At 42.6% G+C, this 27,384-nt stretch overlaps 1 protein-coding gene across 3 annotated transcripts in view; it reads left to right on the top strand.

Moving 5' to 3' along the window:
- The first annotated feature begins 3,665 nt into the window (after positions 1-3,665).
- Positions 3,666-27,384, top strand: part of LOC126495632 (nuclear body protein SP140-like protein) — a 39,603-nt gene continuing 15,884 nt past the window's right edge. For 2 of the 3 annotated variants that reach the window (XM_050133234.1, XM_050133232.1), the window contains exons 1-6: positions 3,666-3,972; positions 12,227-12,386; positions 14,377-14,514; positions 15,370-15,444; positions 18,152-18,217; positions 19,941-20,028. In XM_050133234.1, coding sequence (XP_049989191.1) covers positions 12,228-12,386; positions 14,377-14,514; positions 15,370-15,444; positions 18,152-18,217; positions 19,941-20,028 — 526 coding nt within the window. In that variant the 5' untranslated portion in view covers positions 3,666-3,972; position 12,227. The remainder of the gene's footprint in view (positions 3,973-12,226; positions 12,387-14,376; positions 14,515-15,369; positions 15,445-18,151; positions 18,218-19,940; positions 20,029-27,384) is intronic. The other variant, XM_050133233.1, reaches the window with a different exon arrangement.

Here is a 27,384-nt window from a genome sequence, read left to right as displayed (position 1 = left end):
GGGTGTGCTCTATCATACTATATTGGTTTAGAAGCAATCCACAGGGTCTCATCTTCTGTGAAAACAAAAGAAGAACCTCTTTCCTTAGACCCAAATTTGGCCGCCGCCGTGCGTCGGTCTGCCCGCCGCCGCCGTGTGTCCAGTCATGATACCTTTAGAACATACATGCTGGTTTAGCTTAGCAGATCACACATTGAAATGTCTCTCTGTATTTAGTTCCTTCACAGTAAAAAAAATTCAAAGAAAACACAATAAACATAATCTAGACTCTCTGTGTATTTTCCATTTTTACATGGCTTATTTTTATTTCTTTTAATCTATAACTATCTGTGCTCTGTATCTTTAAAGACTTTCCCTTTTTTTCTTAAGGCATTAACTTTATACTTTTTTTTCTTTCTCCCAAGCCTGTGTACATATAAATGTACATATAGCAGTATGTCCCATTTAGAGGTCTTTTATGTCTGAATCTGTCCTATTGCATTGTCTTTAATTCTCTACTGTCTTGAAGAGCATTTAAAATGCTAAGCTCTTAAGAATCTAAGCTGCTGCAACAATCCCAGGTCAAATGCACTTACTGCCTGCTTACCCTGCCCAGTCCAACATGGCAGAGCCACCTGTGCCCCTGAGTCAGTTGTGCCTCTGAGCCTCAGAGTGGCAGGCTGTTCTAGATGTTGGCTCCACCTCTCTTCAATTTCAAAATGGTGGATGTACCATTTCTGCTAGCTCTGGGGTCTCCAGGAAGGAGCCACACTCAGCACTTTAACTCTGAGAATGAGCTTTTTTATCTGAGTTATAGACAAATCTGCCAGGCAGAGCACTGCGCAGCCTGGAAACATATCTCTGTTTGTCTGCAGAAATCTGCCATGCTCTCCTGCTTGTGCACACCTAGTAAACCTGATTCCGGTGACTGCCCAGGCAGGGAGTGCTGAGTCACAAGCATGGTCTCAGCCACTTTCCTTCCAACCCTAGTGGACAAAGAAACACCTGGGGCCCACAATGTCATTAAAATGCTTTATAGCTGGAGTTTGTCCAGGTGGCACAGCCCAGGAAGCCACATTTTAAAACTGCACAGCTATTTTCCTGCTATGGCTGCTGAGTCAGGAAAATTTCTCTGTGCCACCCTGCCAGCAAACAGCAAAAAGCTGTGTTAAACTCTATATTTGTGTCTAGAATTCCTTTTCAAGCCCTCTTAGGTTTTACATGGAGTTAGTTTTCTGGCTCAGTAGTTAGGACAATGATGTTGGCTCAGTAGTTAGGACAGTGATGATGGCTCAGTAGTTAGGATAGTGGTGATGGCTCAGTGGTTAGGGTAGTGATGATGGCACAGTAGTTATGATAGGGATGATGGCTCAGTAGTTAGGATATTGATGATGGCTCAGTAGTCAGGATAGGGATGATGGCTCAGTAGTCAGGAATGCTTCCTGCTCTTCCAGAGGACTGAAGTTCAATACCCAGTACCCAAATGGCATCTTACAACTGACTGTAACTTCAGTTCCATTGGATCTGACACTTTCATATAGACATAAGTTGAAACACAATTAATAAAAATGCAGGGTCAGAAATTATGGTTCAACCTGAAGAACTGAAAAGCAAAACAGACAGTCACTGGCTCTTACCTCAACCTCAGTCTGAAATGCCAGATCCTGCCTCTCAGAATCACAGAAGGAGACTGTGTCTGAGAGCTGTCTCTTCCCATCTTATATTCATCTTTAGGGCTGAGATTAAAGGCATGCACCACCCGATTTTTGTGGCAACTAGAGTGGCTACTGTAATTAAAGGTGTGTATTACCAAAATCTGGTCTATAAAGCTAAACAATGGGACTGTTTTACTCTTAGTTCTTTAGGCAGTCTTTATTTATTAAAACACAACTGAAATGCCACTAAGTTCTCAAAAACACGAATGCATATAAAACAAAAGGAGAAGAGGAGGAGGAGGAGGAGGAAAAGAAAGAAGAGAAGGAAGAAGAAGAATGATAATGATGATGATGATGATGATGATGACTTTGATGATGACAAAAAAGAAGGAGAAGTCATTAGAACAGTGTGGTGTGCACACAGCCAGCCTCAGTGGCAGGAGTCTGTACAAGAAAGGCATGTATGATGTCAATGGGTTGCAGACTCTCTGGGTCTCTCACCTATACCCAGGACACAGGGAATCTCTGTCCTTGTCCACGTGATGACACAGAAGCTAAAATGAAGGGCTATGGATGATGATGCAGACTCAAGGTAGGGACTCACCAGACATGAGGCCCTGGACCAGCAGCCCACTTCCTCCTGAGCATTATCAGGACCCTGGGCTTCTTCAAAGGTGTTTCTGAAAGATGGTCCTCAGATCTTCAGAAGATGGCAGGTGTGCCCCTGTCCTTGATTTTATCCTTCTCTGCCCTTGGTATTTCTCCCCTCCACACTTCCCACTAGAAATATTATGTTTCCTTCTCTATCTCCCCAGCATCTCAGAAAGTTTGAGCCCATGACATCCCTTACCTAATTCCATCAGATTCTAGGCATTGGTTCAGTCTCAATGCAGTCTCTGAGAGCTCAAATGTTGTACCCAAAGCCCACTGGGCCCTGCAGATAATTGTATCATGTGATGCAATTACCAGGGCTTCTTGACTCTGTACTCTCCTGATTCACAGGTAGAAGGGAACCTGAGGAAAGAGACAAGCTTAGGCTTAAACAAGTTTAGGGCCTCATAGCCTCAAGCTTACCATTTTCCCCAATGTTGGTTCTGAACTATCTGACAGCTAGGCTACATGAAAGGACAGGATTAGGGTCAAAATGCTGCCTGGGGCTAGAGCTGGCTTAGTCATTGAGTGCATTCCACTCTTACAGAGGACCAGGGTCTGATCCCCAACACCCTTATCTGGTGACTAGCTGCTGGCTCCAGGACTCCAACACTGTCTTCTTGCCTTGTCAGCCACATGAACTCATGTGTATATACTGCCACACAGAAACATGCACATACTTTAAAAGAAAATAAATTCATTTCAAAATGGTTTGTTCATGAAATAAGCAGAATTGGAGACTTGTATAAAATGTGAGACAGTGAAAGGAGCCCTGAAATCTGACCTCAGGCCTGGCCTCAGGATGCTGCTGTCAGGCAGACCCCATCCAGCCCTGTCCCTGTGCATTTGAGCTAAGGATGAGAACAGAGACCTGGTCTGCACAGGCAAGAAGACTGCTGGAGACCTGACAGGACACAGGCTCACCGAGTCCCCTGGTTCCTCAGAGAGAGCAACAGAGAGGAACCTGGTGTATCCTGAATGATCCCTCAGGCTCTGACCCAGAGTGTCTATCAGGCTGGAGGATCTCCCTTCTACAGGCCCACTTCCCCTGATGTCTGAGGGAAAGCTTTTCTTGGTCAGGATCCAGTTCTGGATTTTGCTGCTAGCCTGAGAGAGAACCTGAAAGTGTTTGGCCCTTTTTCCCCATCTCTCTCTAACCCAAGTATTCTCCCTCCAGAGCCAGTTCAGCCAAGGACAAGATAAAATAGAGATTACAGCCAACCCTGGGGAAATCTGTTCCCATAGACACAGGGGTGACTAACAGTTTGGGTTAGAATGGAGTTGTGTTGCTGCTGTTATTGCCTTCGGGTTGCTGCTTTATTTTCCATCTTTGGGTAAATAAGGTTACTAGGAAGACCTGGCCCAGCGTGTCCCTGGTATGCCCCTTTGCAATCCACTAGCTCTCCCCTTTTCTCCTCTCCTTTGCCACCACATTCCAGGAAAGAAAAAAGGAACAGTATCTCAGAGCAGTCCAAGTGAGGGTAGAGAAATACTTTTTTTTGTTTTCCTTTTCTCCATCTGGGAGGAGCCCTCCCTGGTGAGTTAGTACTCAGGCTGACTTCCTGCTCTCAGCTGTGGGCCACAACACAGTCTGTCTGGAAGCCTGTGAGGAGACCAAGGATCAGAGCTCACCCTCCCAAGCCCCGAGCAGGAGTTGGGAGACAGAAGCTAGCAGCTTCAGCAACAGGTGAGTCTTTCTCCCTCTGTAACTTTGCCCTCTGACAGCTTGGGCGATTTCATGTCTTGATTAAGTGGCTGAAGCTTCAGTCAGTCCAAAGCCCTGGACGTGAAGAAGCTCTGCACTGTAGTTAGAGAGAGACAAGAGAATGGGAGGGAAAGGGAGAGACACAGAGACACAGAGACAGTCAGAGTGTGACAGAGACACAGAGAGAGACAGCGAGACAGAGAGCAGACACGGAGACAGAGAGAACTCCCGGAGCTTTTGAAACTGAGTAAGATATCTGCTGATGAGGCCAGCTTGTCATCACCCACAGTCATAACGTTCTTGTGTGCAGCACAGTCAGCTGTCAGGAGACTCTGGTCACAGCTGTCACGGACTCCTGGTGACCTCTGTGACAGGGTTCTGTTGTTATCTCCTGAACTCTGCCTCTCTCTGCTTTCACTGACTTAGTGACTTAAGTTGACTTAACTCAGGGAAGAAATTAAAATAGCAGATTCTCAGGGTCAATAGGGTCAGTACCCTCTGTTGTGGTCTCCTACCTGTCTGGCAGGACTTGTCACCTAGGAAGCTGTCCCAGGCTCACTCCTGGTCTGAGCTTTCCCTGTCAGATTTTGATCCAAGGCAAGAAAGGCCCTGGCTATCAGCAGCCATGGCAAGCTGCACGTTTTTATTTTCATGTCAGCGTCCTGTCCTAGGAGGGTGATTCCACTGACAAGGAAATGGTCGACCTCTGTCTGCTCCACAGTAGTGATCAGATGTGCTCCTCAGAAACAGTGCCAGTCAGGATGTTTGCTACTGCACAGGAAGTGATACATTTCCCGTACTGCCATTGAACCAAGGGCCTCTACTGTGCTTGGCTATGTGTCTCTATCTATTTTAAAGATTTTAGAATCTGTGTTTTGCTATGTTACTCAGGCTGGCCTGAACTCATTCCACAGTGTGAAATGGCCTTGAACTTATGATCCTGGAGCCTCAGTCTTCTGAATGAGTGGGGATACAGGCCATTGTTCAAAAGCTTTATATCTTGTGGAGTTATAGAAAGTATAAAACCACTTTAACTGTCCCCCGTACACAATCCCCAAAGCTCCTAGTCCTGGGTTCAGCCTTTACATATGTATATTAGTATCTCTTGGTCTTTTTGTTGTGTAGTATAGGCTGTCTTAAAACTTGTTATGTAGACCAGGCTGACCTGGGACTCACAACAGAGACCCACCAGCTCCTGCCTCCCAGGTACTGGGATTAAAGATGTGCTCGTCAAGTGCCACGGACCGTCCCTCTGGGAGACTGCTATCCACGGGAGAACAGGGGTGAAGGCTATAGGATAGTCAGGATACGACGCAAGGGAATGACAGACAGACACACTGTGTAGTGAGAATCTGCTGCAATTTTACTAAAATCATGCTTTCATTATATAGTATTCAAACAAAGAACAAGTCAGAAAGTCATGTATCATTAGTTGGCACAGTATGAAAACTTCTTTTAGCAATGTTTAATTTTAGCAATGTTTAAAATTGTATTATCAGGAACAGGTGTTTAGACACAAAGCGTCTTTAGAAGGGGAATTCTTGTCCTTGGGACTGTAAGCCTCAGGCAAGTGGTTACATCTTATGAACAGAAAGTTTCTGTCTTATTATTGCTATCGTGTCCCTTCCTCCTCTTAACCCTTTATTTCATCTAGTGATCAAATATGCCTAATCAGTTCTCTGCACTTGTTGAACTATATTTTTTAGTACCTTCTTATGCGGCAGACATCATGGGGGTTGGGGTCTAGCAAGCCTATCCATAAAGTTGAAAGTATAATATAACAGTTTTTGTCCATCAACATTAACCCATCTATTCCCTTGCTCATCATAGGCTCCTGTATAAGGAAGTGAATCAAGGAGTGCGCTGGGGAATTTTCTCTAACTCTCCTTTTCTCTCTAAATCTGATTCACTATGACGATTCCCTCGTAACATATCAACTTTCTGTTTCATAATTAATAAAGTTTCCCAAGCTCATGTGGCGTGGGGCATACTTTATTTCCTCAAGGACTGCTTTAATGAACGGTGGGGCCGAGCCAAGGACGTACTTTGATCTCTTGGTAAGCGGTCAGCTAAAAACAGAAAAGATTAGAAACACAGAGAAAGATCATGCAGGGTGCCAGGAGGGCTCGCTCCCAAGGCTATCTCCAGATATGAGATCTGCCTACGGCATCAGGTCCTATCTTGACCACTGATTGCCAGGGGACCGCCTGGGGCTTCGCTCCAGGAAGCTCTAACCCCAATCCTTCAGCAGGCAAAAGCCAGCGCAGAGGCATTTTGTCACTACACAGCAGTCGCTGCTGTGGACGTGGCAGTCAAGTTTGGATCTTCCTTATCTTCTAAAACATTTACTGGGAGTGTTTGTATATGCATGCCTGTGCACATGAGTTTGTGCATGTGGGGGAGACAGAGAGAGTCAGTCATAGTGACAGAGACACAGAGAGAGTGCCATTAGGTCAGGTGCCTTTGGAGGCCTGAAGAGGGTATCAGATCCCTGTAGTTGGAGTTACAGATGGGTCTGAGCTGCCAGACATATGTGCTGGGAACTAAGCTTTCATCCTTTGGATGAGCAGTCTGTGCTCTTAACGTCTTTTTATCTTTTCCTAGGCTTTTCTGTGCTTCACATTTTCATAAATACATAATGTGTATTTTCATTTTGTAATACTCTCCTGTGTTTTGAGTCTTAGATTATGTAAAAAGTGGAAACCTTATCGAAGTTTGCACAGAATGTTTGCACTTTTTCTTTATCCCTTTTCACCAGCTACCCACTCTTCAGAGTACTTTTGTTTGTTTCGAGACAGGGTTTCTCTGTGGCTTTGGAGCCTGTCCTGGAACTCACTCTGTAGACCAGGCTGGTCTTGAACTCCCAGAGATCCGCCTGCCTCTGCCTCCCGAGTGCTGGGATTAAAGGCGTGCGCCACCATCGCCCGGCTTCAGAGTACTTTTATATGAACCAAGAGATTCACAATTTTGTTATGCTTATGTATGCATGTGCGTGCTTGTGTCATGGAGTCAGAGGACATTGTAGAGGAGTTGGTTCTTTCCTTCTACCTTGTGGTTTATGGGATCCAACAGATCCTTGGTTGCTGGGTCATTTCCTAAGTCATCTCACTGGGAGTTTGAAACCAGCCTGCTTTGGATGGGTTTATATCAGTCACTGTCACAATCACTGTCATCAACAAGCTGTAAGAACAGTGGTCACATAATTCATTTAATTTAATTTAATTTGTCTTGTGTCTAAAACAAACAAGAGTGGAGTTCCTGAGACAAAGGCCAGCAGTGACCACTTGCTCGTAGGTGCCGCCATAGGGCCTGTGAGGAGGCAGCGTCAATGCTCTTCCTGCCAATAGCAGATGAGATGAGGAGTCTCCCCTCTCTCTGCCCGAGACTGCAGAGGTGACAGAGATGTGTGTTCATTTGCATCCTCCCTATTATTATCTTAATTAGAATACTTTAGTTTTGTGAAGAGACACCATGACACAGGCAACTCTTTTAAAGAAAAGCATTTAATTGGGGTGGCTTGATTACATGTTTAGAGGCTCGGTGCATTAGCATTAGAACAGGGAGCAGGGCAGCATGCAGGGAGATGAGGCGCTGGAACTGAGAGTCCTATATCATGACTCAGAAGCAGCAGGAGGTTGATTTACTGTCTGAGTAAAGACTGAGAAAAAGACCTCAAAACCCGGCTCCACAGTGACTCACTTCCTCCAACAAGGCCAAACCTCCTAATAGTTCCAGTCCCTTTGGGAGCCGGAAAATGGGTTGCTTTTCCTGTGCACTGACTGGGAAATTCCCTCCTCTAGGACTTGTTTAGTTTTCACTGCCCTTAATCAGATGTTATCCCTTCTTTTGTGCATTTGCTAAATATGCTGGGAACTGTGGGTAAGACCCATCTGTTTGGTGAGTTCTGCTTTCTATAAAGTTGAAATTGAAAAAAAATTAGTATTGATCTTGTAAGAAAGAGGCATCCGCAAATAAAACCACACGGAAGGCACTGACAAAATCAATCACCTTTGTGGTTTAGCGTTTCCACCTGCAGAACCTGGATTTGAACCTAGAGTTTCTTCCTTATCAGGCAAGTTCTCTACCTCTGAGCTATAACCCAAGCCCCCTTTTTACTTTGAATTTTGAGACATAGTTTCAATCCGTTGCCCTGGCTGATCTTGAAACTGATTCTCCTGCTACAGCTTTCTGAGTAGCTAGACTCATAGGCTCACCAGGCCTGGCATGAGGTTTTTCCTTGGTTGGTTTGACCACCTCTGGTCTTCAAGTAATAGATCTTAGTCTATCTTTATTCAGAGAAAGTTTCTTTTCTTGTATCTGTCTCCGTTTTAGGCAAAAGTATTCTACACTGGAACCACATTAGCCACCCCGGTTCTCACTTGCCCCTGAAGTTTTCCTCTTTCTGATTTTTAACATCCCACCCATAAGAGCTGTCTCCAACACTTCCTCCATGACAAAAACTTAATTTTGAGTAGGCTTGTTTTTTGTCATTTCTAAATTTAAAAAAAATTGTGTGTGTGTGTGTGTGTGTGTGTGGTGTGGTATGGTGTGTGTGTCATGGTGCATGTGCAGAGATCAGACAGAGGTCTCTGTTGGGTGTTGGTCCTCACCTCCCATCCCATGTGAGGCAGGTTCTCTCCTTTGCCTCTGTGCCCACTAGGCTGGTTGGATGGTGAAGCTGGCAGGGCCTTTCCTGTCTCCTTTTGAGCTGCAGATGTGCTGGAACTGCAGATATGCCTGTTGTATCTGACTTCTATGTGAATTCAGGGGATTTGAACTCAAGTCTTTACACGAGTGGGCCAAGCACTAAACCGTCTTCCTAGTCCTGACTTCTAATTTAGTTTTTGAAATTATTTTATTACTTTATGTGTATGGGTGCTTTTCCTACATGTATATATCCATACAACATGCCATGCCTGGTAACCCAGAAAGCCATAAGAGGATGTTAAATTCCTCACGAGTTATAGACACTTGTGAATCATCATTTGGGTCCTGGGAACTGAACCTGGGTCCTCTAGTATCTTCAGCACCTGAGATTCTTTCTTCTATCTCTCGTGTTCTGTTGGTTATACTTTTCTCCGTAGCTCCTGTTCATTTACCCAGATTTTCCATAGCCAGCCATCCCTTGGTTTGTTTCTTCTTTATTACCTCCATTTCAGTCTTCAAGTCTTGAACTGTTTCCTTTACCTGTTTGATTTCTTTTTCTTGTTTTTCTTGGGTATCTTTGAGGGATTTATTAATTTTTTCTAACTTTTTGCTTGTCTTCTCTTTCATTTCTTTAAGGAAGTTTTTCACTTCCAGTTTAAGGGTCTCCATCATTTTCCTAAGGTTATGTTTAAAGTCAATTTCTTCTACTTCTTCTGTGTTGGTGGATCTAAGGACCCCACAGATGGAAAGGGGTGCTTGGGGGCAAGTTGGAATGGGATAAATAAAGCCAGTAGCCAGGGAGACTCCCCTCTGAATGGCCAGAAACATTTATGGAATTGGAGGGGCCTCTACTCCATTTCTAGGATGACCTGCTGGCAGGCAGGCACACACTTACCCCTCCAGATGGATCTCCTCAGTACAGGAGCAGGGACACTTGCTGGGCCAGGGACCTTGCAAACAAAAGGGCAGGCTTGGCAGGGGCAGGGTCCTGTGGAACAAAGAAGCCCCTGAGGCAGGAGCACTCACCGCTGGCTCCCCAAACCCTCAGCCCCAAAGCAGGCTGAGTTGGGGGATCCTAGGACCCTGCAGATGAAAAAGGGTGCTTGGGGGCAAGATGGAATGGGAAAAATAGAGAAAGTCAGTAGCTGAGGTGACTCCCCTCTGAATGGCCAGAAACATTTAGGGAATTGGAGGGAGCCTGTATTCTGTTTCAGGGGTGTCGGGCCAGGCAGGCACACACTACCCGTCTGGATGGATCTCCATGAGTTTTATAAACAAGGCTCAGAGGTTCCTTAGTCACAGGTACCAGAACTCTCCTCTGAAGTTAGCAAAGTGTCAGTTTGGTTACCCATTGTGTCTGTGACACAGGCTGGCTTCTTCTGAGCCTGGACCTAGCATTGTTTAGTATTCTTGGTCTGTCCAGGTTAGAAGCTATGCTCTGGAGTTAGGCAGATGGCCAGTTTGACTGTTGGCCTAGGTGAGGCCATAGGTTAGGCTCTTACCAGATGGTGTGCCTTGCTATTGGACTGATTGGATGGGTAGAGCCAAGCTTATGCTTTGCTGTGAGGCAGAGCCAGCATATTGTCCTAAGGAGTGAGCTGTCTCTGGAATGCTGGCTAGGAAGACCTGGTCATTGTGGTCCCAGGACAGATGGAGGCACAGCCTGGCTTTGCAGATCACAGCAGAAGACTGGGATCTCCCATAGGATGTCACTGATAGTGGAGGCACAGCTCCACCCCCATCATGTTATCCCTGCCCCATTCTTTGTTTCTCCTTGGTCTGCTGCTGAGTCGTCAGTGTTCTTCATTGAGGAAAACAGAGGGAGCCCTCCCGTGGGCACCTGAGAGTTCTGGGGAGCCGTATGCTCTCATTTGGTTCTGTTTCCTCATTATAGAGAAAGAAATCTTAGGTCCAAGGTCAATATCTTGGTAAGGCCTGTTCCAGCCTGAGCAAGGGGCAAAGCAGTCAAAATGAGACTGCATCTCTTGTCCTTCTGATGTGGGTTTTGTGGTCCATGGGTAAGGTTCAGCCTCATCCCCCAGTTATTGTTGGGGGAGGGGGGAGTTGCTGGCTGGTCCTCCTGTGCTGGGGATTAAACTCATAGACATCCTGACATCAGCAAGATATGTTTTTAACCTAATTGCTGTCTGTCACCTCCTGACATCCCTGTTTAGACTGGGGAAACATCCAGTCATACAGTGTTTAAGTTAGAGTTTCTACTGCGGTAATAAACACCAACACCAACTTGGGGAGGAAAGGGATTTTTGTCTTACACATCCACATCACAGTCCTTCATCAAAGAAGTCAGGGCAGGAACCTGGAGGCAGAAATTGAAGCAGAAACTATGGAGTAACACTGCTTCCTGGCTTGATCAGTTTGCTTTCTTATGTATACCAGGACCATCTGTCCAGGTGTGGCAATGCCCACAATGAACTGGGCTTTTCCACATCAATCTCGAGTCAAGAAAATTCCTCAGAGACTTGCTCACAGGCAATACAGACATAGGCCTTCCTTTTTTTAATTAAGGTTCTTCTTTTCAAATAACTTTAGCATTGTCAAGTTTACAAAAAAATAAAACAAAAAAATAAAAACCCAAATCAGTTAGAACACAATGTGTATTTGTTATTGAAAATATCTGCCTTTTCCCGTACTCAGAGGAAAAAATATTCAGCATGTCACCTTTATTGATCTGCTTATCTTTTTGAATTTCTACTTCATATTTTTGACAGGTTTTTTAGTTTAATTTACTTGCTTTAAAATTTACCCATTTTAATGTACAATCCAATGACTTTTTACAGAGCCTGCAACCAGCACCACAGTTCAAGTTTGGAATTTTGGACTTGGAATCCCTAGAAGAACCCCCCACAGCTGTGTACAGTCCATTCTTGGTCCCCTTAGTCCACGCAACCACACAAACATCTGTCTCTATAGATTTCATTTCTGGGCATTTTATAGATATGGAATTATACATTGTGTGGCCATCTTTATTTGTCTTCCATTATTAAGAAAAATTTTTGAGATTCAGTCACTCAGAATGTATTAGCATTTTGTTTCTTTTATTGAGGAATAATATTTTATTGTATAAATTTCCAGTTTTACTTTTCTACACTCAAACTAATGGCCATTTCAAACATTCCAAACTTTTGGCTATCAATAATGCTAGCAGAAATATTTGCATATAAATTAGTGAGAATATTCCTTTTCACCTGTATAAGAACACCTAGTAGTGGAATTTTTAAGTCATAGTTAACATTGTATTTCACTTTATTTTTGTCTGTATGTGAATATGTAGTATACATGCATGCATAAACATTCACATGCATGAGGGCTTATGTGTGCAGATGCATATGTATGTGTGTGCACATGTGTGATTCTGGGAGTAACAAGGCAGGGTCTTTCTCATCTGAACCCCAAACTTGACAAATTATTGGACTTGACTCATTGTATTTATTGGGGATAACTTAAGACCACCTATCTTATGTATGTTACTCCTTTACAGTCTTTCTTTCATGTACAAAACCTTACATTTCGCAAGCATATAGACTGATGGACCAGATTATCATTTCCCCATGGTATTTCCCCCTTCCAGGATGTCCACAAAAGACGAGGCCACAGAGATGATTCCCTTTGATCCTGTATTCCTGAAATTCAAAAGACATAAAGTGATGATTTCAAATGCAATAAAGAAGCCATTTGCTTTTCTTGAGGTACTCCGTGACAACAATCTCATCACTGAAAAAATGTACACAGTAAGTGGGGTTTGTTATATTCTAACCTTGAAACACGCCCCAGATTAAATTACACTTTGATATCTTGAAGCCAAACTGGATGATTGGCAGGTTTTTAAAGCTGGACTTAACTTTAAAAGTAAGATTTTATTTCTCATGTGAATGTATGTTTTTGTGCTTTTGCATGCTCATGTGCATGTTTGTGTGTGTGTGTTCACATATGTGCTGTACATATATGTTACATGTAGTTGTGAGTCATCTGATGTGGGTGCTGGGAATCATCCTGGGTCCTCTATTACAGTAACACATCTTCTTAACCATGAGCCAACTCTCCAGAACCCCAACCTAATTTCTGACAAAGAATTATTGACAAAGTTTTCATAGCACTTTGTAGAGGTATTCCTAACAATAATACATTCATCAATTATAAATTAGAATTCTGGACTCAGGTTTAAAACCTGCATATTCTGGGAGTGATATGTATCATGTAAATATTTTGAGAAGTGTTCTTTCCATGTATTAAGGGGAGGAGAAGCAGAGGCCTCAGGAGATAGATAGTTCTGCTTCTGTCTGAGGGGAAGGTGTTCTATGCTGCTTCCAGGATGAGTATTGTTGAAGAAAAGCCAGAGCAGAACAGAGGTTTTCCATAGATGTGCAATATCTCAAGCATTTTAAACCATAGAGTTCATAAAATTCAAACTCAACTAAACTAAAATGATAAACTAAAATTTAAAAGTGATTTTAATTTACTGTTGAATTATTTTATTGAACTGACTTAGTGAAATTTCCATGAGGACATTTTATTTTAATTAATGTCTTTTTAAAAACCTATATCTGAGTATATTACAAACTACAGAGTTTTTTATTTGGACAAATTTTTAAAAACATTTTATGCTTGTTTTATATGTATGAGTGTTTTGTCTTCATGTATGTCTATGCATCACAGTGTCCCTGGTGCCTCTGAAGGTCAGAAGAGAGGGCACCAGATCCTCTGTGGCTGGAATTACAGATGATTGTGAACATCATCAGGGTGCTGGCAATCGAATCTGGGAACTCTGCAAGAGCAGCAAGTGTGCTTAACAACTGGGCCCCTCTCTACAACCCTCCAGTTGTTTTTTGTTTGTTTGTTTGTTTGTTTGTTTGTGTTGCCTTATGAATTTGCCTCCCTCCAGCAGAGTTCACAGTCAGAGGGAATGAACACCTCATTTCCTACAGGAGGCCAGGAGGTGTCTGAGTAACAGAACATCATTGGCCACCTACTTTGTTAGTTAACCTTTAAACAATAAAAAAGAGTACTTCTGTTTTTATTTTTATGTGTACACGTGTTTTTCCTGACTGTATGTGTGCATAAAACTTGTGGGCCTGGTGCCCATATTTTACAGAAATCAGCACCAAATCCCTTGGAACTGGAGTTACAGGTGTTCCTGCATTGCTGTGTGGGTGCTGGGAACTGAATGAAGGTTCTCTGCAAAAGCAGAAAGTATTCTTAACCATGAATCATCTTTCCAGCACCCCCATTCTAGAAATATTATTACATATATTATTTATTTACTTATAAGTATGTGTATGTATGTATTGTGTGTGCATATATGTATGAGCCTGCTCCTCTGCATGTGTAGAAGTCAGAGGACAGCCTGTCGCTAGTTGGTTCTCCACTTTCACCATCTGAATCCCAGTGACTGAACTCAGACCATCAGAATTGGTGACAAGTGCCTATACCGCACTGAACCATCTCACCAGCCCTATTGTTAACCCTTAACCCAAGTTTTACTTTCTTACAAAATGTGGCCTTCTTACATGTCATAAAAATGGGGGTGGAAGCTCAAAGTCTAGTGGGTATTTTGAGAGAGAAAATATTTACTTGTTTCATGAAGTAGCCATGCAAATATAAAACTTTGCATTAGAAGATATGTCTGTTGCGGATTGAGGTACAACTAACTATTATTGCTTCCTAGAGCTTTTCTGTGACCTGGAAGCCTGCACTTATACCTTCTCCTTTAAATTTTTTAAGGATATTAAAGATTCCTGTACAAACCTGGTTCCTGTACCCCTAGAAGAACTGGAGAAGAAATTTGACCCGAATGTTCTAGAGGTATTGTTCAGTCCTGGAAATCTGATGGAATACCCATTTCCAAAGACTTTGAAAAGGGTAATTTGGTTTAATATCCCCCTCTGAGATCCCAGTCATTAATATATCAAGCATATATTAAATGTCTACCAGGTGTCATATAATGCAGCATGATTAGGAATGTACTAGTTAACAAAATTAATGCCCGTGCATAATCATAGCACTTATATCTAATGGTTAGAGTTGACACGTTCCCGAGGTTTGCTAGACTGGATATTTAGACTGAGAAGACAATGAGAGTCCCCACCAGCATCAGGCTATGGAGAAGAGGACAGGAAGAACTTGGTCCCAGTAGGGTAGCACTGCTGTGTCTCTTCAGTGGAGCCCTTATAATATTATACACAAGAGTCCATCAGTTTCACTACCACCCACCTTGAGTGACAGCCCAGCTGTGGGTTGCAGGATTCATCTTATCTTAGCACCACATGCTCATAGAAATCAACAATGTGTGAGCCAGTTCTTCAGCCCCATCTTGTCCATCTTTAAAGCCTGCCCATCATCAAGCTTTCAGATCCTAGACCTTCCATCCAGGTCTTATACTTGTGACAGCCTGGAAGTTATATTTAGCTTCTATTTTTTTCTGTTTTGACATCTACCTTCTCTGCCCTCTGAACACTGGAATAGGTACAAATGTGCCTTCTACTTTTTTGTTCTGACTTGAGTGTCTCCTTTCTGTATGGGAAGTATAAAATCTCCCTTGTGGAGTCTTCCCTGTCCCAGGACATGATGGGTGAACTCTGTATGTGGGACACACTAAACTTGGAGTGATGAGAAGACTGGAAATTCCTAAATGTGCAATGCAGAAATGCTGCCCCTTATCACTGCTAGAGATCTCTAATGGCTTCTTTCTCTTACTCACTCTCCCTTCCATTTCAGTCTTGCCACAGAACAAATTGTGGTCCAAAGAAATTGATAGAAGGGACCGGAACTCACAACTCAGTCTTGAACAAGGTAACTATACCTGGAGAGTAGTTCTTATTGCCATAGAGACTATAAAATAAAGGTGATCCTTAGCAGAATGTGTCTTGGGGAAAAACAGAAAGCAGTGAGGGGGTGGCACAAATTACCCAGGAGAAGCTGGGCACTCAAATTCTGAGGCAGAAAAATTGTGAGCTTGAGAACAGCCAATTGTACGTAGTAAAACTCCCTCAAAAACAAAAGATACCTGAGAAGTCAATTAATTTCTATTCATATTAGGAACTTCAGAGCAGATAGTTTGACCTCGCGTGTTATGGTAGGGCATGACACCAAAGCAAGGGATTGGGAGAAGCAAGGCTGTTCACCTCATGGTGACCTGGAAGAAGGAAAGAGAGAATTTGCCTGTGTCTTTCAAGGATACACCTCCAATGATATAACTTTCTTCAGCTCGAATCTGCCTGTTAAAGGTAGCACCAACACCTACTAGTGCCATCCTGAGGGACAGACCTCTAATATATGAGTCTTGGAAGGAGGGGGTGCTTGAAATTCAAAGTGATTAGCCTCTAGTGTGATGTAGAATCCACCCAGAGCAACCATGACAATAGACAGTCAGCCTGATGCCCAGGATCAAAGAACCAGTGTCAGTAGCCAGATTGAAAGAGACTGACTACTCAGAAACAGTTGGGTCTTAGAGAAGCCTCGGAAGGAGATGGCCAGTATGGAACTGTGAAAGGTGAAGCAGTGTGGTCCACGGTGGCATCCAAGAGGAAATATTCTGTAAGAGAAATGTTCTTGATTTGTGCTGCCCTTATATACACTGGTCTCTGACACCAGAAGTGTTGTGAATGGCGTTTTTCCACACCAATCAACTCTCCAGATTTCAACAAGGTGTCTTATGATGTAATTACATTCTGACAAAGGCTTCAGTGCCACAAGACAACAGTCTACTTCATATGCTGGTTACAAATTTTGGGGTGTGGCCCATGCTTCTGGTTAACTGAACCCATGGCTCCTCAGGCTACAGAACTGTTAGCATAGCTCATGAACCTCAAGTAAACATTAGCTTACAATTTATTAGAAAAGTTATAGCTCAAAAATAGTCAGCTAAGGTGAGGGGAGTGCATACAAGCACAGTGTCTTGAGTTTGATCCCCTAAACTTGTGTAAAAAAAAAAAGACAGCTCAAGACACAGGGGCAGGAGGTATAATCCTAGTACCAGGGAGGCAGAGACAGGCAGCTCCATTGAGATCACTGCCCAGGAAAATTGGTGAGCTTTAGTCCAGTGAAAGATTCCATCTCTACAAAAAGAGGTTGGTGCCACCTGAGGAATGACACCCAAAGTTGTCCTCAGCTCTCCACACACATATGCACACGAACAATAACCACATGGGAGAAAGACACCCCAAGGAATAATGGGGAGAGAACACAGCACTCTCTTGTCATCCCTGGGCACACCACCTTTCCTGCACTATGGAGTTTGTCAACCCAAATCTCTCTGAACAGAGTCTCTTAGAATCTTTAATAAAAGTTCCATCATACAGGCATGGTGAATAAAATCAGTAGCCATGTGATCAAGTCAACTTCTAGGTCTCCTCACCTTGTAGGTCAGAGTTCCCATGCTGTCATCATGTTTTGTTCCCCTGGCAACCAGCCCTCCATTCCTAAGGGCTTTCCAAACTTTATTTCTGTAATGTGCACTGCAGTATTACTGAGGAAGGCCAGCTATGCTCAAGGGTAGACTGACTCTTTTCATCTTAATCACTTGGGGTCTCATCCAGGATTTGAGGAAACAGGGGATAAAGACCAAAACAGCCATTTCTTAGTATGTCACAGTCTCACGCTTGATGTTAGAAGAGATGGATTCGATATGACAAATGTTGCTTGAGAACAACAATATTGCAGAAGAAAGATAGACAGAGGAAGACATACAGCAAGAAAGTGATAGAGGTGTAGGAAGTTTACCCAGATTCTTTGAGACAGAGAAATGACGGAATGAAATGAATGAGAACAGAAAGAATAACAGACAATGGTAGAGGGAACCATGTGGCTAGTTTCCTGCTTTGGTTATCATTTGATTCCTGGCAACCCAAGCTGGTATGAAGTATGGGCATCATTTAGTTGCCCGGTTTAATGGTGAGGAAGCTGAACTTAGGAAGTGTTTACGGTGTCAAATGAAAGAGCAAGAATTCAGGCACTCAGGAGGCAGAATCTGTGTTCTGGACCATATACTGCTAATCTGATGGAAAACATGAAACCAAAGTGGGGGAAATAGAGAGAGAAAATATAGGAAGGCATAGCATGAATAGGAGGAAATGGAGGCAGGCTGTTACTGAGTCCTCATGAAAAAGACAGCAGGGATGAGCCATCAGATATATACGGGGATGCCATATATATGATGGCATTTTATGAAAGGGATGTGGTCTAGAGACAGCTAGAAACTCAGATAAGGACACTGGGTCAGGAAGCTCTGGGGGCACATGCAGGCATCCTATAGCCATGGATATGAAGACAGGTCACCACCAGGTGCTAAAGTGGCTCAAGAAGGACCTTTCAGCCAGAGCTGACCCTTACAACCTATTCTCATGACTCGAGTCTGATCTCGGGAATCATGGTGAGCTAATCAGCTCCACATGGGCTCTGGATTGATGCTTCAAGGGCTTCTACAGCTCTCACATGATAAAGACAAAAGAGAGTAACCTGTTTCAGCTCCTGAAATGAACATCTAATTTTTGTTCCTTAGGACCTGTTGACAGCTGCTGTCAAGAAAGCCTGGCCTGGTAACCCTCAGGTCCCTCCTCATCTGATGGTCTGTTCTCGTTGACTCTGTTAACATTGCTGTCTCATCCCATGCGAACTCGTTTGCTTTCTGTTGTTGTGATGAAACCCCATGACCTAAAGCAATGTGGGGAAAAAAGGTTTAGTTAAGCTTACAGTTTATAGTCCACCAAGAAGGGACATCAGGATAGGAACTTTAGGCAGAAACTGAAGCAGAGGTCATGGAGGAACGCCACTTACTGGCTTGCTCCTCATGACTTGCTCAGCTTGCGGTCTTATATATCTGAGGACCACCCATACAGGGGTGAAACCTTCCAGTGGTGTTATCTTAATCATCAGTCCAGAAAATGCCCCTGCAGATTTGTCTACAAGCCAATCTGATGGAGGAATTTTTCTCAGTTGAGAGTTCTTCTCCTAGATCATCCTATCTTCTTTTGTTGATAAAACAAAACCAGCCCACGCACCTCACATGGGGGAAGAGGGCTCTTTCCTTGTGTTTCTGACGTCCACGACATTTTTTGCATGTGTAGCTTTTCCAAGTTCAGGGTTGACTAGGAAAGCTTCATCTCCTGTATATCTTGCCCATATTCCTGAATTCACAGTTGTCTACCTCTGGTTCTTTTGATTGACTAGACGTGGCCTATATGCTCTGATCTTCTGTCCCGTGGGGGTTAGAGAGAGATGATGAACATGAACACTGGGGAGGCAGTGAATTTTCCCTTTGCGTTCAGCTCATACTATCATGACACAACTGGACCTCCCAAAAGATACCTCCACTCGTTACCAGGGCAACAGCTTGAGAGTCTCTCTCTAGGGAAGACAGACCAGTGGGGGAAAAAACTTTTGATGTTTCATTTATTTACTTGTTTGTTTGTTTCCTTACTTATTTATTCATTTATATGATTATTTGAGACAGGATTTCTGTGTAGTCCTTGACTGTTCTGGAATTTGCTCTGTAGACAAGATTGACCTTGAATTCAGAGATCAACCTGCCCCTACCTTCTGATTATTAGAATTAAAAGCATGTACTACCATGACCTGGCTCCTTTTGATACTTTAATTAAACCCTTGACCTTCCTTAAATTAACAAATACTTAAGCTATTACTTATTTAGAATAGTCTAAATTCAATGTATTGATCATAATGAATATTATAATATTCTGTTTATAAACAAAACTTACAATTAAGTTATAATTATAAACAGCAATAAATATTTTATAATATAATAATGAATATATAAGAATATTATATTCTTTTTGATATATTGATACAGGTATTCTTGCAGTAGTCTTCTGAATGACTTAAAAATAATGATGTCTCATTGCATTTTCAGAAAATGAAAATTTTCATTTGAGGGGAATCTAATCTTTTACTCAACTGTTAGGACTCAATTGTGCTTTAAGATCCAGGGCAGATTAGGAATGTCTGGGTTCAAATTCTGCCTCTGTGATCCCAGGCAGGTTATCTATCCTCTCTGGCCCTGGAGTCATCTCTTATAAAAGGGATGTAACAGTGGTCCAGGCTCCAGATGGGCATCAAGTGAAGACATGAAGAGCATCAATACTCGTTTTTTGTACTTCATCTCTGTTGGATGCATTTCTTGTTTTTTTACTGATCCAGTTATCAGTGTTAATAATAATAATAATAATAATACCTGCTTCCAGAATCTAAGCTTCTCACATTGCATAAATGGGATTTTTTTTCTCTCTGGATATCTAAAATGGACACTCACCGTGAAATCTATTATTTCTCAGAATGGAGAAGTAATGATGGAGGAAAAACCACCCTCACCCAGGGAAACCAAACAGAGTCATCAATTCTCCATCCCCCAGATTCACAATGGTATGTACACAATATTTATTTCTTTATTCCATGACTCATTTTTGCAAACACATCTCCAGCACTTGGGAAGGGTGAATTTCAGGTGGGATATGTCATTTTAGAAGAGATTTCTTAAAATTAACACTTTATTTTAAAATGCTTTTGAAGATTCATTTACTTTTTTATCACTGTGTGTGTTTTCTGCATTTATATATGTGTACCATTTGTCCCCCTGGTGCAAATAAAATAGTTACAAAATAAAATCTGTTTTATCTGTGAGTTTATCTGAAAATGGATTATCAGAAAAACCTCAATGAAACAGTACAGATTAACCACATGAGAAGAGATACCACCGGTGACAACACTGATGGATTGCAAAGGCCCCAAGCAGCCACACCACCAGGCCCAGTTTCTGAGCTGGAAAGTAAATGGACTCAATATTAGCATGAAGGGCTAAGCCCTGGGAGGGAACAGAGGAAGGCACTGGTGTCTGATACAAGAAGAAACCTGTTTAGGCACAAAGAAGCAAAGAGAACACTTGATGCACTGTTGAGACCTGGAGGGGGCTGTTGAAAAAGAAACTCCAGAGAGAAAGAGTTGGAAAAGTCTTACCAGGGAAAAGAAAAGTTAAGAAACAAGAGTTAAAGGTGTTGGCTAGGGAGTCCTGAAGCACAAATACCTTCCAGGGTGGGGTGGCCACATGTGCAGATGGGGCTAGAAGTAGGAACGAGAGATGAGATCAGGGTGAGGGATGAAGGTGGAAACTGGGAAAGAACAAGGCTCTGTGGGATCTCACCTGTGTCCTTTCTTCTTCAGAGTCCCGTGAACTAAAAGTCCAACTGAGTGACAGAGATGCAGGCCTGGAGCCTCACATCCTACTGCCCTGCAGCAAGGAAAGTAACTATTGTTTCCCTTCCTGGCTTTGTTTGTCAGGTGGTCTGTATGTGCTTGATAGAACTTTTGTTTGTTTAAAAAAATTTTTAATCATTTTCAAAATTGACTATTGAAAAATTATTATGCATATTTGGGGTTGGGAGTGTAGCTTGGGTGTGAAATGCTTGTCTAGTGTTTGTGAGATCCATGTTTCAATCCCAGCACCGCAGACACACACACACATACACACATGTACCCATGCACAAGCATCCACACCCCCCCCACACACACATCATCTCAGAGGCAGCATACAGTTTTTTTTAATATTTATTTATTTATTATGTATACAATTCTGTCTGGGTATATGCCTGCAGGCCAGAAGAGGGCACCAGACCTCAAGCATACAGTTTTAAATATGCACATTGAAATGGCTGCATCAAGGTATATCTGTTACCTCACATACATTTTCATGGGAAGAATATTTAAAATTCATGACCTCAGTGATTTCTTGAGAACTCAATATATTGTTAGTTTTATTATGTTGTATAATGGATGTCTTGAACTTATTCTTCCTGACTGAAATTTTATGTCCACTATGACCTCAGTCGTCCTCCTCACTTCCACTTTACTTCATCTGAGTAGGACCCTTTCCCAGGCCACCTAACATGAAATTATGTAGTTTTAGCTTTTCTGTGTAACATGAGAGCCGGCTTGCTCATTGGGGTTTCCATCACACCCGGTACCCCAATCTGGCAAGCCCCAAAGAAAATCACACAGAGATCTCCATAAGTTATAAAACTGATTGGCCCATTAGCTCAGGCTTCTTGTTAACTCTTACAGCTTATATTAACCCATTATTCTTATCTATGTTAGCCACACAGCTTGGTACCTTTCTCGGTGGGGCAACTTACATCTTGCTTCTTCAGAGTCCTGGCAGGAGTGGAGGAATAGTCTTCCTCCTTCCAAGCATTCTCCTGTTCTCATTGCCCCACCTCTACTTCCTGTATGGTTGACCACCTATCCTTCCTGCCTGGCCAATCAGCATTTGTTCAAAATAAACAGATTGACAGAATACAGACAATTCTCCTGCACCACTTCCCCCTCTTTTTTTTTAAACAAAGGAAAATACTCATAGTCCTTTTTTGGGGAATGTGGGCATGGTATTCTAGGCTACTTCTTGCTGGTTGGGGGGTGCTGCTAATCTTATGGAGACCTAAAGTAAATTTAGAATTATAATCAAGTCCTGACTGGAGTATCCTGTGAGTCTTGATCATCTCAGGCAGCAGTCTTGAATCTGTTCTGGGTGTAGAACTCAGACATTTGGGCCATCTGTTCCTACCAAAGATTTCTCAGGTGGTCTTCCTTGATCGAACCTTGTTTTTCTTAATTCAGAATGAATCCACAGCCTTTCATTTCCTGTGGAAACAAAAGCAAAATCTCTTCTCCAAAGTAACATATATCTTCTGACTTCAATTTTGAAGTCAAGGTATTTTCAAAATACCTATCTTGGATTAATTCAGCAGCATTTATAAGCAAATATCTTTTAGCAGCTGTTGCTCCTTCCTTAGCATTTAAATAATTCAAAGAGACCATAATAGCATACAGTATCAAGATTCTCTGTGTATTTTCATCTTTATGCGGCTTTCTTTTAACCTCTATTTCTTTTACTTGTACTTTTCTTTTTGAGACAGGATCTCTCTATGTCTTTGTCCTGGAATAACTCTGTTATTCCTTAAACTCACAGAGATTTATCTGTCTCTGCCTCCCCAGTGCTAGGCTTAAAGGTGTCTACTACCACACCTTGAATTCACAGAGGTCTGTCTGCCTCTGCCTCTCAAGCTTTGGGATTAAAGGCATGTGCTACCACAACTTACTACTCTCTTTCTTTCTTTTTTTATTTTTAAGGACTTTAACCTTTAGCCTGCATATATTTTTAACACACTGTAAACCATTTAGAGGTTTTCTTTGTCTTTGAATTTCTCTTTATTGTATCTCTCTCTCTCTCTTTTTTGACCATATGAGTCTTTAATTTACTAAGCAATATGAATGTTCTTCCTCATCCATGTTATCTCCACTGATGTGGTCTTCTTCACTTTAAGACTGTCTGGGAGTCTCTCCTCTGTGAACACTACACTCTCTCCAGATGCTGGCAGCTGCTCATACTGACTCCATACATGGAGATTGTCCAGCTGTAAAAACTGCAGGTGTCTCATTAACAGAATGATTTAAATCCCCTGAGTTTGTGCAGTAGAGAAGTCTGTCTAATCACATCATGGCTCTATTTTCAGTTGTTTTTGAGGAAACTCCATACTGTTTTTTTTTTTCATAAGGCTGTAGGCACTTACACCCTACTCACACATACAGGGCTCCATTTCTCTAGAACACCAACACTTCCTCTTGCTTGTCTTTTTGGTGGTGGCCATTCTAACCAGTATGAGGTGACATTGCTTTGGAATTTCTTGTTCCCTGATCATGGTGCTGGGCACCCTTGTTTTTCCATGGTCATCCACAGTCCTATTGAATAGAAGCATTGAGGTTGGGCATCCTTTGGTAAAGAGAGAGCTTTTCACACTTGAGTACTGATGTTTGCTATGAGTTCTTTGTATATAGCTTTGAGATATAACTGCATATAATTTCTGACTTTCAGATTAAAAAAGTATCTGATCCTGGTCCTTTTCTAAAAAAAAATAGTAGAGTTTTAATTATGAATTTAACCTCATTTGTTGTAGCATGTCTTAAGTCAGACTGGAGAGCTTCTGCCTTCTGCCTGGACATTTACACCTTCCCATAAATTTGGAAAGTTTTCTGTTATATCTTCAAAGTTTTCATTCCCTGTTCCTTTACAAAGGAAATAGGCCTAGCTTTTGAGGTGAGTCATTGGTCAAGGTCCTAGGACTACAGTCTGTAGCAGACTTGGAGACTCATATCACAGTTACTGGCTTTGGCCTCATAGGGGCCTGCTTAGTGTTGCATTCTCTGGGGCAGCACCAGCATTGAGGTCAAAGGTGAAACCTGGTTCTTGGCTTCTCTGTCCTCCCTCAGTTGCAAGTTTTCTCTCTCTGTGCTGTACTGAAGAAGTTAGGGATTATTTAAAGTGGCCAAGCTCAATGTACCTTTTCTTATTTTCTTGCACCATCTAGGTGGTTCCCTTAGGCATTAAGAAGGTATTTTCATGCATACAGATATTCAGTCTGATGTCGGGTAGGGCTGGGTTGGGGGTTAATTACAGAACTGCTTTCAAATCAGCTCTTTCCTGTATTGAAAATACATTTTTAAATGTATACTTTGCTTTTCTAAAATAGTAAACACGCTCTTTTTGTTTTTGCCCACATTGTCCACCCCCACCCAGACACAGTCTCTTGGTGATTTTAACATCTGTGAGGGGGGAGATTGTTGTTGTTCTCCTTAATAGAGAAGTGGGTAGAAAAAGCAAGGAGAGAGAAAAGGGAGGCACCAACTAGAGAACAATAAGTAGCAATGCCTGGCAGGCAAGCAGGGTTTAGAACAGCATGCAGCCCAAACCTCCCCATGCTGGCTGAGGGATGGGATGACTGGTACCTTTCTTCTTAGAAGTTCAATGGAACAGAGATCCTGTAGGACATTTCCTATCAGCTTTCAAGGAAGGAGGCCCAGGGGAGAGCCCTGCAGATAAAGACTGGGCAGTGCTGATAGGAGACCGTCGGTGATGCTTAGGGAAAAACAGACGTGGAAGGATGACCAGAGACATCCAGGAGGGGCCAACAGGGCAGACACTAGGTATGGAAAGGAGGCTTCCAAAGGTCAGGAGGCTCTCTTCTCTTCACCTCCTTAGTCTTATGCTCAGAGTACACCTTTGCCTCCTTTTGGTCCTGGCCCTGAAATAAAGTGACTTTTCAAGTATAGAGGGGGCTGTGAGGTCTCCCTCAATACTGCTGACCCCAGTTTGAGCTCCAGTGTACACTTGGTGACGGGAGAGAAGCCACTCCCACAGGTGTTCTCTGACTGCCACATGTGCTAAGTGAGTAAATACATAATCAATCAATCAATGAAAAAATATAGAGGGAGAAAAGTATGAAAAATAGGAAAGTAAACAAATAGTGGGAACCAGGCAAGGCACAGAGAGCCCGACAGAGGAGAATTGTCAGAATTGCTGTGAGAAGTTGGGAAGATCACTTCTGCTGATCAGGGTAAGAATTCCCCTCAGTGAAATGACCCTGTAATCCCCTCAGATCACCAGGGCCTACCTTATCTTGAGTTTCACTATAAAAGATCTGCTACTTCCTAAACACACATCTCCAGCCCAGGATTCCCCTCTTGGCTCATTTTCCCAAGTGCCTAGAGACCTTCCAAAGACCCAAGAGACGTCTCTATGTGGAGACTGTTTTGGTACCTTCTCTTCAATAATATAGCAGACAACCTCCCCCTCACCACGGCTTCTCTAACCTCATTTGGCCCTGTTTTAATTACAATTTTCACCCTTCTCCAGCCTGCCCCTGTGTGCATGCTCAAGCCTAGTTACCCTATGTTGGACCCCATCATACTCACTTAAACTTGAAGAACAGATTTTTGTCTGACTTTGCCCCTCCCATGCTGTTCCCTCCAAATCTCTTTTCTTTTGCCAAAGAAAAATCTTCCAAGAATGTATTGGAATGGAGACATGGCTCAGATTATTATGACTGGCTGCTTTGGCAGAGGACCCAGAATTGGTTCCTAGCAACCACAACAATCTCTAACTCCAGTTCTGGGAAATCTGATACCCTTTTCTGACCCCCTCAGAAACTGCATGCACAAACCACCACACAGAGAAAGCACTCCCCTACATAAAGCAAAAATAAAATAGGTGCATCCAGTTCCTGTGGCTTTTAGAGCCCAGTGCCTTCTGCAGCTCTCAGCACTCAGCACTGTCAGAGTGACAATAAAGGTTGGCATCCATGCTCCTGTCCCCATCACTTGTCTCTTACCCTAGCACCACATCCCACCACATCTACTCTCTGTAAGCTCCTGCATTTGCTATGCCCTGTCTCTGCGGCTTCTGCTGGTTCTGGAAACCATGCGATTTCGGGAAACAGTTGGATGTAATCTCTTAAGTTTGAAAATGCATATCCCAGAGTTTAACAATGACATTCTTCAGCAGAGGAGAGGAGAAATGTGTGTTAATCAGAAGCCTTGCAGCTCTTTTAAGAGGAAAGGCTGACTGTAATACATGCACTCAGGAGGAGGAGGAGGAATAGCAGATCAAGAGTTCTAGGTCATCCTTGGCTAAGTAGTTTGAGGCAAGCCTTGTCTACAATGCAACCCCGTCTCAAAACAAATGACTGAAAACACAAATCAGAACGAATTCTCCCAGCAGTGTTTATCTTAAAAAACAAATAATTAAAGCATAGGAAGTCAGCATATTTTTTTCTTTTTTTTTTCAAGATAGGGTTTCTCTGTGTATCCCTGACTGGCTGTCCTGGAACTTACTTTGTAAACCTGGTTGAACTCAAACTCAAAGCTCCACCTGCCGCTCCCTCCCAAGCACTGGAATCAAAGGCATGAACCACCACTACCAGCCTAAGTCAGCGTATTTCTATAATAACAAAAATAATAATACAGAAGAATCTCACAAACATATTAATATGCATACATAATTATATATATACACATGTACATATATCAATCAGGAAGTGTTTGACTTCTTTGAGAACAGATATGTTAACATGGTTATAATTTCTTTTATATTGGTTATATAAGTGATAAAATTAGTTTAGGCTTTGAAACTGGAGATGATAGTTAACTTTGAGATTTACTGTAGGGACAGTGGAATGTTTCACCTAGAGGCCTCTGGGGTGTCGGTCATCTGCTTTTCTAATCCAAGTGATAGTTTCTCTTTGCAATCATTTAAATACCAGTTTTATATATAAATGTTAATTTTCCATTAAAACTTTAATTTTGTCTTCATTTATGTTTTTGAAAGAGGGTCTTGCTATGTAGCCCAGGTTGCCCTTGAACTTAACATTCCTCCCATTTTAGCATTCAAAGTGCAGGGTTTGCAGGTGTGTATGGCCTTGCTTGGTTACTTTTTAATCATTAAAATATCAAAACCAACTATCTATCCAAGGAGTCAGTGGATAGAAGGGAAGGGAAGAACAGAGTTGATGGAGGAAGGTCATTGGCTAATAAAGAAACTGGCTTGGCCCATTTTATTGGTTAGAACATAGCTGGGTGGAGAAAACAGAAGAGAATGCTGGGAGGAAGGGGAAGTGAGGTCAGAAGTAATGCAGCTCCTCTCAGAGCCAGACACCTCAGACAGAAAGGCATGCTCCGCTCTCCCGTGCAGATGCATGCAATGAAGCTCCTCTGACCCAGGATGGACGTAGGCTAGAATCTTCCTGGTAAGCGCACCTTGGGGTGCTTACACAGATGATTAGAAATGGGCTAAATTAATATGTGAGAATTAGCCTAGAAGAGGCTAGATAGAAATGGGTCAAGCAGTGTTTAAATGAATACAGTTTGTGTGTTGTTATTTCGGGCATAAGCTAGCCA

Source organism: Alexandromys fortis, unplaced genomic scaffold (assembly GCF_014885135.2).
Source record: "Alexandromys fortis isolate MF-2015 unplaced genomic scaffold, M_Fortis_MF-2015_v1.1 scaffold_528, whole genome shotgun sequence".
Lineage (NCBI taxonomy): Eukaryota > Metazoa > Chordata > Mammalia > Rodentia > Cricetidae > Alexandromys > Alexandromys fortis.
Note: the sequence above shows the minus strand (reverse complement) of the source record. Positions and strands in the feature narration are given on the sequence as shown.